This window comes from Eublepharis macularius, chromosome 14 (genome assembly GCF_028583425.1).
Source record: "Eublepharis macularius isolate TG4126 chromosome 14, MPM_Emac_v1.0, whole genome shotgun sequence".
Lineage (NCBI taxonomy): Eukaryota > Metazoa > Chordata > Lepidosauria > Squamata > Eublepharidae > Eublepharis > Eublepharis macularius.
The window spans coordinates 23,600,433-23,612,567 of record NC_072803.1 but is presented as its reverse complement, the minus strand read 5'-3'; the positions used below and the strand labels follow the sequence as shown (position 1 = coordinate 23,612,567).

General features: G+C 44.1%; 1 protein-coding gene across 1 annotated transcript in view; it reads right to left on the bottom strand.

Annotated features, from left to right (window-relative positions):
- UNC5D (unc-5 netrin receptor D) overlaps nucleotides 1-12,135 on the bottom strand; it is a 300,179-nt gene that overhangs the window by 110,094 nt on the left and 177,950 nt on the right. Inside the window, exon 10 of the mRNA XM_054998048.1 lies at nucleotides 11,264-11,449. Within this exon, the coding sequence (XP_054854023.1) occupies nucleotides 11,264-11,449 (186 nt within the window). The remainder of the gene's footprint in view (nucleotides 1-11,263; nucleotides 11,450-12,135) is intronic.

Here is a 12,135-nt window from a genome sequence, read left to right as displayed (position 1 = left end):
CCATGATCTGTTGTTAATCAGATCTAAGTAAGGTCTGAAGTGGTCTTGCCTATAGACGACCCCAAAGGTATTGCATTGTAGGTAGCAACTAGCAAACCCATCAGTTTCAGTAGTGTTGTGAGAAGTGATTTTGCACTCTGATGACAGTCTCAGTCAGCAGTTTGGTCTTCCTGACCTTTTCTTTGGTGAGGGATAGAAAAAACCCTTTTGGTGACTGTGATCTAACCCAGGTGTTCAAGCTTGTAGGAACTGAATGGTGAATTGAGTGTTGTGGTGAGATTTTCTCTTGAACCGATCAGGAGATCATCTGGGTACAAGTGAACATGAATACCCCCTGTCTCTGAAACGTATGATGGGGTTGAACATGAATTTTGTAAATACTCTTGGTGTCATGGACAGGCCAAAACAGGATGGCTCAGAATTGTCAATTTTTGTTTTATTATTATTATTATTATTATTTATTTATTTATTTTTTTTAAAACATAAAATCTTAGATAATTTTGATGGGCTGTCAGAATTGGTACATGGAGGTATGTCTCTGTGAGATCTGTAGATGTCATGTGTTCTTCTGATTGATTAGTCACTGTGACTGAGCACAGAGTCTCCATTCAGAAGTGATATAATTTGATAAACTTGTTCAAAAAACTTGAGGTCTAATAACACCCTCCAGTCCCTATTCTTTTTAGGGACTGAGAAGAAGATTGAGTAGACCCCTTTCTGGAGGGCAGCTTTCAAATTGTATGGAATAGCCTTGTGAGACTATGTGTAAGGCCTGCCTGCTTGTCAACCTAAGCTTGATGGTAAAGAGTAGTTGGCCTCTCACGGGACAGCTAGCAAGTTCTGTCTTAGAGATCTGGGTATTAAGGTTGATCTCTTTCCCCGTGTGGAGAACTGTCTGTTTGATCTTGGGAAAAGGTAAGCATTATCCCCACAATACAGCTGGAGAGCTGGGACTGAGAGGACTGGTTTATCCAAGACCATGTGGCAAGTTCATGGCAGCGGTGAGAAGTAAACCTGCAGAGTACTGCATTACTGTTCAGTTATTTAACCGTTATACTACAAATGTGGTCTTAAAAAGACACACAGACCCTTATTAAAGGGTTGCCTAGATTAACCTCAGGATGGCCATTTGGAATCTTGTCTGGACCTTAGTAGTGTGTGTTATGAATAAAAGGCTGAGGTCCGATGGATCTCCTCTCAGACTGTTTGAGTGTTTTTGGCAACACATTCTTCTGTCCTAGGTCTCAATCTAGATCTTTCCCAGGGCACCCCCAAATAGCTTGTCTCTCTGAAAGAGGTAAGCCAGGATGATAATTTTAGAGTGTGAATCTGCTGGCCATGCTCTTACTCAAGCGTGCCAGCTTGTCACTGCTGTCAAGACCATAATCCTAGAAGAAAAAGGTAAATGTATCCAGGATGATGTCTGTCTTGAAGGTATTGGCCCTTACATTTCTGTTTGCCCCTTCAATGGGGGCAGCTATTGTTGTACAGGAGGAGTTGGATCAGTTTCCAGATCCATACTCCTGACACTCTTGAGGCAATAGAGACAATAGCTGTAGCCTTAATAGCCATGGTCACGGACTCGTGAGCTCTTGTTAGCATGGCCTCTCTCTTCTTGTCTAAGTGGTCTCTGACTGATCCTTACCCATCTTCTGACCAGAGCCCAGATGACTGAAGAGTAGCCACTGGAGGTTCCATCGCAGGTACCTGCAACAACTCATAGCAAAAAAGGTAGTAAGTACAGGGTTTTTTTTGGGGGGGGGGACCAAGTTTGGGGATTATTAATTGGCTCATGGTGTAGAACACTCAGCCTTGAACCTTCTCCACAAATATTCTGGAAATGGGAGGACCTTTTCTGAGGAACCTTTGCTAGGAAGAGGCTCTTGTTTCCCTGAGTCAGATTTGGTATTCCCAGTCTAAGGGTCCCACTCCCCCAAGGGTAATTTCTACAGCCCTAAGGCTGAGAATGTCTTAGGTAGTAAATACTGGTATACCTCAGATTCAGACAGCTGGGCTGACTGTTCTGGTAAGGATATTTCCTCCTCCTCCACATCTGAAGGAATTCTTCCTTCTCCTTGTTATTACAGACTCTATCTGAGGGCGATCCCCCTGCTCTGTGGGGATCCCTGACTGATAAACGTTACAAACTGCCTTATTCTGACTCAGACCATCGGTCAGTGTTATCTCCTCAGACTGGCAGCAGGTCACCAGGGTCTCAGAAAGAGGTTTTTCTCCTCATCTACCTAATCTCTTAAACTGGAGTTAATGGGGAACAAACCTGGATCTTTTGCATACAAAGCAGAAGCTCTTCCACACAGCTACAACCTTACTCATGGAGGGAGGAGGAGGTAGACACCACACCACTATTTCCTCTCTCCTGGTTAGTCTTAAGAGTTAAAAGGTTCAAAGACACCGGGAAAATTGCGCCCTTTATACATTACCCATCTGACAAGGAAAGGCAGGGCTAGATCCTGTTGTAAAAGCAGGGCTAAATCCAAAAGGGAAAGGCCTGCTGTAAAATCTCCAGCCAGGAGATTGGCATGGGCACATTCACATGGAGCCAGGGCTGAGGAGATTCCTGGAATCTTTATAGGGCCAAGGTGCTTCTGACTGGTAAAGTAACAGGATTTCCTCCCTCACAGCCAGTCTAATTGCTGACAGGAATTCTGGAGGTATAACACGCTCGGGGGAACACTTACATGGCCCTCCTGGGCTTGTCGGCTGGAGCTCTGGGTGTCTGGATTATATTTCAGCCATGTTTCTCCTGCCAGGAGATTGGCAAGTGCATTGCGTTGTTTCCCGCCAAAATTGAGCTCCACCAGGTGGCGCTGTTCTCAGCTGGCTGGCTGAGGCACGCTGTTTTAACAAGCTCCCTCTGTGGAAGATGGAGCTGTTGAGAGGCCTGCGTCTCTTCCAAGGCCATTTCCTTGCCGGGGAACACATACAGCCTCAGAGGCATGTTGGTGCCGGCTGGGCCTGTTCCCGCCATCGGTAGGACGGCACTCCATGGGAACAGCCCATATTCTCCTTGCCAGGGAACCCATACAGCCTCAGAGGCATGCTGGTGCTGGCTGGGCCTGTTCCCGCCACCGGAAGGATGGCTCTCCGTGGGAACAGCCCAAATTCTTCTCCATGAAGCTTTCCTCAGAGTCCGATGACTCTCTAGAGACCATCTCTTCCTCTTCTTTTCTTTCTTTGGCAAGAGGAGTAAAAGAAGAGGAAATGGGAGGAGAGTAAGGTAATGAAGTAAGTAAGGAGTAAGGTAAAGAATGATTTGAGGAAGAAGAAAGATAAATAAGAGATAGAGAGAAAAAAAGGCAGCAGAGCTAGTCTGCTGCAGAACTGCTCTCCCTGGAGGCAGGAACAGAACTGAAGAGAGGGTGGTCCCACAGGCTAGACAGGAAGAGGAAGAAAGTTAGTTCCTGCCTCCCTGATTGGATGGTGGGAATCACCCAAGATGTCCTCCGCCTCAGAGGGAGAACTGACCTCCCCGAACGATCTGCTGTAGCTACTGCAGCCAATTAATGTTTCCCCAGTACTGCTGATAAATATGGGACTGCTCACCAGAGCTCTTTTCTTCTGTAAGTTATCAGCTTTCTTCAAACACCTGTCTGACTTCCTTCAGTCGTTTCCTAATGCTCTTTAATGGCATATCTCTGTAGCTGTGTTCCAAGCGGCATGTGATCCCAGAGAGTGATGTTTAAAGACCTAGATGATTAACTGAACTGCAAAAATCAGAAAGGGGAAAGGGGATCTGGGTTGGGGCTGCAATGCTAAGGAAAGGGGATTTAAGTCCTCCCATAGACAGTTTTGTTGGTAGAAAGTATCTCTCCTCCATTCCAGGGCTGCTTTAAGACCCATGGCTCTGAAGATTGATTACAGTAGTCTAACAAGGGCACATTTTTTAATTTGGGAAATGGAAAGAGCTGCTGTTGCACAGTGGTTAAGTGGTTCAGAGTTGTGAATCAGCATTCTGTTGGTTCGACTCCCACTACTGCCATGAGTTCAGTAGGTGGCCTTGGGTAAGCTCTCAGCCCCAGCTCCCCAGCTGTATTGTGGGGATAATAAGAACACTAACTTGTCCCCCGCTCTGGGTGAGACAGTAATCTGTCTAGAAGAGCAGTATATAAGTGCAGTTATTATTATTATTATTATTCAAATTCCACACAACACAATCAATCAATAAAGATCATATGTTATCATTGATTGGCCTTGCTGAGCTAATACAAGTTTCCACCAGAGACCGAAGTATCAGCCAGGTATCAGTGTAAAATGTACACTGTTCCAAGTAACGCTGTCTTTTCACCTCTGTAGGTGTTATATTAGAAAGCTGCAGTTTTTCCATATAAGCTGTGAAGTTTTTTAAATAGTTCCCAGTGCCCTGATGACAATGGGGACTACTGTTGTATTCTTCATCCATTGTTGAGTGGTTTCTATTGCCAGATCTCTATATTTAATAATTTTTTCTTGTTCTTTTTCTTCGACTCTGGCATTCCTCGGAATTGCAATCTCAATTATCCATACTTTTTAATTTTTTTTCCACAACTGTTATGTCTGGTGTATTATGTTCAAGGTGTCAATCAGTTTGTATTCTAAAATCCCATAAGATCTTAACTTGACCATTTTCTATCATCATCATCATCATCATCATCATCAATAACAACAACAACAAAGTTAACACCTTCTTCTCTAGCATTGTCAGCCTGATTCACATCTTAGCAACAGCTGCTTTTGCAGCTCAATTTAATGTCTGAGGATCAGGACATGAATCCCCAATGTCATGTGTGTTTTAGTTGCAACCAAACTTTGCACTTTTGCTATGCAGCATGTCCTGCTCAACTCATTGGGACTGGACTTCCAAATAACTGTGCTTAGAACTGGCCACAAAGTTCTCCCCGGTTGATAAAGTATAAAAATTTCTATTGCTGTAACCCTTCAGACAAGTATGAAGTATGCCTTTGCTAATGCAATTTGAAAGCAACATTGGAAGCTAGATAATATGAACTTTAGGGCACAATCTATTTATTTAGTGCCTTCCATTTATAGTCCACCTTTCTCACTGGGACTCCAGGTGGACTACAAAATATTATTCTAGTCCTATTGCCGTTGTATTACATATTTATTATTTTATTTAAAACATTTCTGCGCTGTGTTTCAACCCAAATGAGCCCCCCCGCCCCAAGGTGGCAAACAATTCATCATTAAAACATTTAAGGCATTAAAATAGCATTTAAAATACTTATACAAGTTGATTAAAAATGTAAATATATAAACATGACACAAGCCAGGAAAGGGGGGGGGGCAATAAGAGTATTAAATGAAACAAAAAAAGTCTTCACCTACTGGCAGAAGACAATGACAGAAGGAGACAGATGAATCTCCCTGGGGAGGGAGTTCCAAAGTTTCAGCACCATAACCCTTACTCGGGTTGCCATCTGTCTAATTTCAGCTGGTGGGTGCATCCAGAGCAGGTCCTCCAAAGGTGATCAGAGTAGATAGGTAAGTTCATATGGAATAAGGCAGTCCATAAGGTATGTTGGACTTAAGCTTTAAAGCATTTGAATTGGGCCCGGAAGAAAACTGGGAGCCACTGTAGATAGAACAAGCCTGGAGTGATATGGTTCCTAAGATCCACTCCAGTCAACATTCTGGCTCCTGTATGCTGTACCAATTGCAGACAGTCTTCAAGGGCAGCCCATGTACAGCACATTGCAGTAATCTAATCAGCACATGCACCATGGTGGCAACACAGTGGCAAGATCTTTCCTTACCAGGAAGGGCCTCAGCTGGCTCACCAGGTGAAGATGGTGAAAGGCAGCCCTGGCAACCTCCGCCACCTCTTTATCCAACAGGAGGCTAGGGTTCAGCAGCACCCCCAAACTACAAACCTGCTTATGAAGGGGGTGTGCAACCCCATGTAGAACAGGAGATATCTCATTTCCTGGGTCAAACCTTCCTCCCATTAGTAACACCTCCATTTTAATGAGATTAAGTTTGTTTATTAGTCCTCATCGATTCCAAAACTGCCTCCAAGCACCTGTTTGTGGTCTCTACAGCCTCCCTGGGATCTGCTGGAACCACAAGGCAGAGCATATTGGTGGCAGTTTATCCAAAATCTTTGGATGGCCTCTCCCAGTGCCTTTACACAGATGTTGAAAAGCTTGGGGGGAAAGATGGAACTTATGGAACCCCACAGGCCAGAAGTCAAGGGGCACAGCAGCAGTCCCCCAGCACCACACTCTGAAACCCACCTTCAAGGTAGGACCAAAACAACTGCATGGCACTGCCTGCCAGACCCAACCCTGAAAGGTGGTCCAGAAGGATACCATGATGGATGGTATCAAAAAGTAGAGAGAGATCCAGAAAAATTAAAAGGGTTGCACTCCCCCTGTCCATCTCCCGGCGCAGGTCATCCACCAGGGCAACCAAGGTTATTTCAGTCCTATAGGCAGACCTGAAACCAGATTGGAATGGATTTAAACAATTCACTTCATTCAGGAATCCATGATGTTGCGCAGCCACGTTCAATCGCCTTTCTTAAGAATGATACCTTTGAGACTGAATGGTAGTTATTCAAATTGCCTGTGTCCAGAGTAGGTTTCTTTAGGAGTAGACACACCACTGCCTGCCCATTCTCTCAGGGAGGCATTTACTGTTGCCTGGACCCAGACCACCAGTGCCCCCTGGCAGATTTAAGCAGCTAGGCGGGGCAAAGGTTGTACAAGCAGGTGGCAGGTCTCAAACCTCTGAGAATTCTGTCCACATCCTCAGACTGGACAAGCTGAAAGGTATCCCATATGACTGGACAAATTGGTATCCTGGGATCATTCGATCTTGTCATTGCTAGTGTAAAGTCCAAGTCAAAATAGATGTAAGAGATTTTATTTGCAAAGTGTTTGATAAAATAATTACAGTGGGCTGCAAAGCAGTTCACCTCCTGTAGGCTGGGAGCCCAATAGGCCCTGGAGCACACAGAAGAGTTCCACAGGTCTACACTGTGTGGATGCAATGATGGTTGAGAAGTATTGTTTCTTTAATAACAATAATAATAGTAACCAAGTGTTTATATACCACCCTTCTGGAGAGATTAATGCCCCACTCAGAGTGGTGAACAAAGTCAATGTTATCCCCACAATACAGCTGGGGAGCTGGGGCTGAGAGGAGTGGCTTACTTAAGGTTACCAGCAGAGCGCATGGCAGTAGTGGGAATCAAACCAGCAGAGTGCTGTCTCGGAGCCCAGTCACTTAACCACCATGCTACAGCAGCTCTTTGCTGCCATCGCTGCCACAGAGTAGGCCTTAAAATGAACTCTAGCCTGACCCTTGTCAGATTTGTCCTGATTCTTTCTCTACTGTTGCTCTAGCCATCAGCCTTGTTTTTGTAATCACCCATAGCCCCTAAGTAAACCAAGGAGATGTCCAGGCTCTTAGACCTGAGAAAGGACATCTAAGAGTGATCATGTCAATGGCCTGGTTCATTTCTTCATTCCAGTGATCAACCAGGGCATCGGCAGGAGTGCTGACCATATTAGCAGGAAAGTCTCTTAAAGCCATCTGAAATCCAATGGTGGCAGAGCATATTAATCCTTGAAGGAGTTCAGGGCAGCATGCACAGAGTTTCCCCCATTTTAACCCTCATTATCTCCTTATGAGAGATGTGAAGCCAACGGAAGTAACTGCCCTGGCGAGTTTCATGATTGAATGGGAATATGAACCCGGATTTCCATGGCCCAAGTTGTTCTTAGGATCCCAACTGGCTTTCAAGCCAGAGCCTGAAGGTGATCCGAAGTAGGACGCAAACCCACATTCTTCTTATCCAAAGTCCATAGCATTATGTTCACACTGACCCCAATGGGTAATTTCCAGAAGAGTTCCACTCGTGCCATCAGAAGTACTCAGGAGTAAGTTAGTCCTAGCCCTGGAGCATGTTAGGTAAATGAGCAGCAGCATGACTGAAATAGGGGAGAAAGAATTCGAGCAGGATAAATTGTGTTATCTGGCTGCATTTTTTTCAGCACCGTGTTTTAAAACAGAATGCTATGCATCAGCAATACTAAGTTTATAGCAGATTTTGCAGTACTGAACTTCAGCAATGTTTATTGGATTCAGGCTACATCCAGTTAGTATTTATCTGAAGGACAAAAGGAAGAGCTAGACATCACATACCAGGCTTGTTATTTGCTTGCAACAATCTACTTTTTGCCCTGGATCTTTGGATATTCCTGTAAATAAATAGTTCCCAGTTAAGCACAGAAAAGTCTCAAATTATGCCAGCCGTTTCTGCAGTGTTATTGTAAATCATCCAGAGTGAGAGATTGTTAGGACACCTCATGCCCATACAAAGAACCATAGAGCTCGAAAGGACCCAATAGTCATCTAGTGTACAATGCAGAAAATTCAGTTACCTCCCCATACTCCCCCAGAGACCGCTGCTCTATGCCCGGAGGAAGACAAAAAAATTCCAGCATCCTTGGCCAATCTGACCTGGTGAAGAATTTCTTCCTGACCCCAATGTGACGAATGGCAGTACCCTGGGCACAAAAGGGCCATGAGAGCTGAGCACTAGCTTATCCCTTCCTGCCCTCTCACTCATGATCTAACTAAGTTCATACTGAGTCATAGAATCAGCATTGTTGACAGATGGCATCTAGCCACTGCTAAAAAGCCTCCCAAGAAAGAGAGCCCACCACGTCCCAAGGAAGCCTGCTCCACTGAGGAACTATTCCAACGGTTAGGAAATTCTTCCTAATGTTTTGCCAGAAAAGCACATTTGAAATACATATTTCTGATAATGAAGTCAAAGATAACATCTCTCTGAAAATCAACCCATATATATGCAAACTCTGATGCGGTAAATATATAACCCTTAATTTCAAATGTCTTCATGAATTTCTCTCTGCTTCAATTATTTTAATCTATGCTTTGCGAGGCCCGTGTCCCTTAGGAAGGGAAACATCTATATATTTATCTATGAAATACTGTATCATATCTTTCTGCAGGAGAATTAAAACACAGCAATGTTCACCCTTTTCCACACTTCCTCCCACATTCAAGAAGGCAACCATCTCAGCAAGATGAATGGTAGGAATTCAAAAGACTGTACTTAACTACTGCGTCTCTTAAATCACCAAAGAAAGTGTTTCAGAAAAGAGATTGCACATCCTAGATATTGTAAGCATGTGTTAATATGTCACTGCAGGGAGTAAACATGATATAGTAAGCATTTTTTTTTAATCTACTTTTCAACTGTTCAGATTTAACTCTCTCTTTTGCACCGAATCTTAGACATGAGCTCCTGAATTTGATTAGTGCAATTTATTTAAACTGTAAAGGATTGTAGTATAAAAATAACAAAATTGGTAATTAATTCTGCTTAATTCATTCATCTTGTTTCTTCCAAATGAAGAAAAGGGATGTGCTAGGAGTTCTGAACATGTGGCCCAGTGGACAACATCTAGTAGAAATTATACCTACTTAGAAAATATCAGTGTGCAGTTTATAACGACATGGATAAGTTCACTGATATTAATAGGCTTCAGTACACCAAAATCTACGTCAGACTGTAGCCTATCACTTACAAAACACGACTACGACCAGAAGACTGGAATCTCAACAGCCTGACATTGGCTCCAACCAAGGCTCTCAGTGAGGTGAGATGGGGCAGGATGCCAACCCCTTCAGACTTAAAACCAACTTCCTTCAGACTTAAAAGCATCCTTTTTTTCAAGGGATGAAAACCATCTTGAGACGGAACAGGGTCACACCAGTATTGTGAATATTCCCTCGGGGAAAAAAATGGTTTCATAGTCAGGGCCAACTGGGAAAGGCTAGCTGGTTCGTTAATTTCATCTTTGCCTCACGAAGGCTCTGTCAGTTTCACCTCTCCAGTCTAAAACTGTATGGGATCACAACCAGAGGGCAGCAAGGAATGGAAATTAGCGCTGAGCTTGAGACTTCAGCTGTTGGGGGAAGATGAATCTTTCTCCGGGTCATACTTCCTTCATGGGTTAGAGATGAACATGGAGTGCAGCCTAGGAAAGACAGGATCTGCAGAGTCAAGGCACGTGAAGAGACAGCTTCATCTCTCTCCAACAACAAAAAGCTGTCTCTCTGAGAGTATCTGTACATGAGACATCTGACACATGAAGAACATGTGTCAGGAGATTCGATGTTAGCCAGGAAGGGTAGTTTTAAAAGGTAGTGCTGGCGACAGGGCAAAGGCTTTGCTATACACTGGAGCTGTGTGAAGGGGCTGTGAAATGTCAGAAGGGAAACACCAGCCCATTATAACCTCTCCAGGTTCAAGCCCAGCTCTGAAAGGCAGCTCCAGCCCATTGCCATTCCTTGCTGCCCTCTGGTTGTGATCCCATACAGTTTTAGACGGGAGAGGTGAAACTGACAGAGCCTTCAGGAGACAAAGATGAAATTAACAAACTCTCTGAGGCGCAATCTCCACTGGCTGTCTTTTTAAACTATGCTTCCCACTTAACATTGCATCAATGTTAGCTGCTTCCCAGCTAACACTGGAGTCTCTCATGTAGAGAGACTCCAAGTGCCTCCAGTACCTGCCTGCTTCTCCCAAACAGCTCTGGGCTGGGCTATCCTAGAAGATGGAAATAGGTTCTGATGGGCTTTGTGGCCTTCTTCTCTCTCTCCACCCCACATGGGTAGTGAATAAACTGAGTCTGGCCTAATTTGAAACAAAACCATCCCTTCTTCTATTTTGAGCACTGGCACCTAACTCTTTGTAGGAAGGGACTCTGTTTTTTCCATTCGAGGCAGGACTTTTGTATTTTTAGCTTCTTTTGAAGGCTCAGGAAAGCTTGTAAAAGCAATACCCAAGCGGAACAGTTATGAATAAATATTACTTACCTGAATTCAAGAGAATCACCCTCCCCATTTGGTTCCAGTACACAGGTATTACTGGAGAGGTATGAACGATAACCATGTGAAATCAGTTCCACGCTGCAACAGTAAAGTACTCTCTGAAGATTCTGAGCAGAACCACAAGTGACAAAAGGCACAGATTGGACACTTGTCTGCTTCCCTCAAGTTTTGATGGGAAATGTAGGCATCCTGGTCTTGCAGCTTGACTCTCTGACTGCTGTCCAATGGACTTTTCAACTGCCACTGTCCAACATTCCGCCAAGCTGCCTACATTTCCCATCAAAACTAGAGGGAAGCTGACAAGTGTCCAATCTGTGCCTTTTGTCACTTGTAGTTCTGCTCTCTCTCTCAATAAGGATTGTTCTAAATTACCAACCTTGTCGGACAGTTTTAAAATTGAATGTCTGGAAGCCTCCTGTCAGGGCAGATGAGTCGATCACATCCACACCGTATTCACTCTGGCTCCGTCTGTAGAGAGTCACGGAGACTACGATGACGGCCACGGCAATGACTGCAGCTCCCAAGCCTGAATACAAGGCAATGTCTGTGGCATTCTCAATGTCTGCAGGAAGAGAGGAAATGGCACCCAATGAACAACCAAGCTCCCTTTGCGGTGCTGGCAATGAGTTCCAATCAGCAGAATATACAGCATCTTGGACAGGAAAAAAAAAGGTACTCAAAATGGCAAAATGTACAACATTTGGGGTAGGAAAGCCATCCTTACCTCACCAGCCAATACATGAGTCTTTACTAGAGAATTCTTAATGAGTCACCAAGTCAGAATAATTCCACTATCATATATGAGTGGTTAGGTTGCAAATCAGTACTCTGCTAGTTCGACTCCCACTACTGTCATGTGCTGAGTAGGCGGTCTTGAGTAAGCCACTCCTCTCAGCCTGAGCTCCCCAGCTGTATTTTGAGAATAATAACATTTACTTTGTTCACCGCTCTGAGTGGGACACTAATCTGTCTAAAAGAGAGGTATATAAGTACAGTTATTATTTATTATTAACTGCCTGTCTGCTAGTGTTTCTCCAGGGTTTCGAGCAGAGATCTATCTCAAGAACTTGCTACCCTATCTGAACATGCCAAAGAAAGTACCATACCTTCTGCATGCAAACAACTTACTTTATCACTGAGCCACAGCTCCTTTCTGTTCTTCCCAATATCCCATCATCCCAACCTGATTTGGTAAAAGGTGATGCTTTGTTTGATAGTGTGGCATTGGGATGTGGATCCGAAATGCCT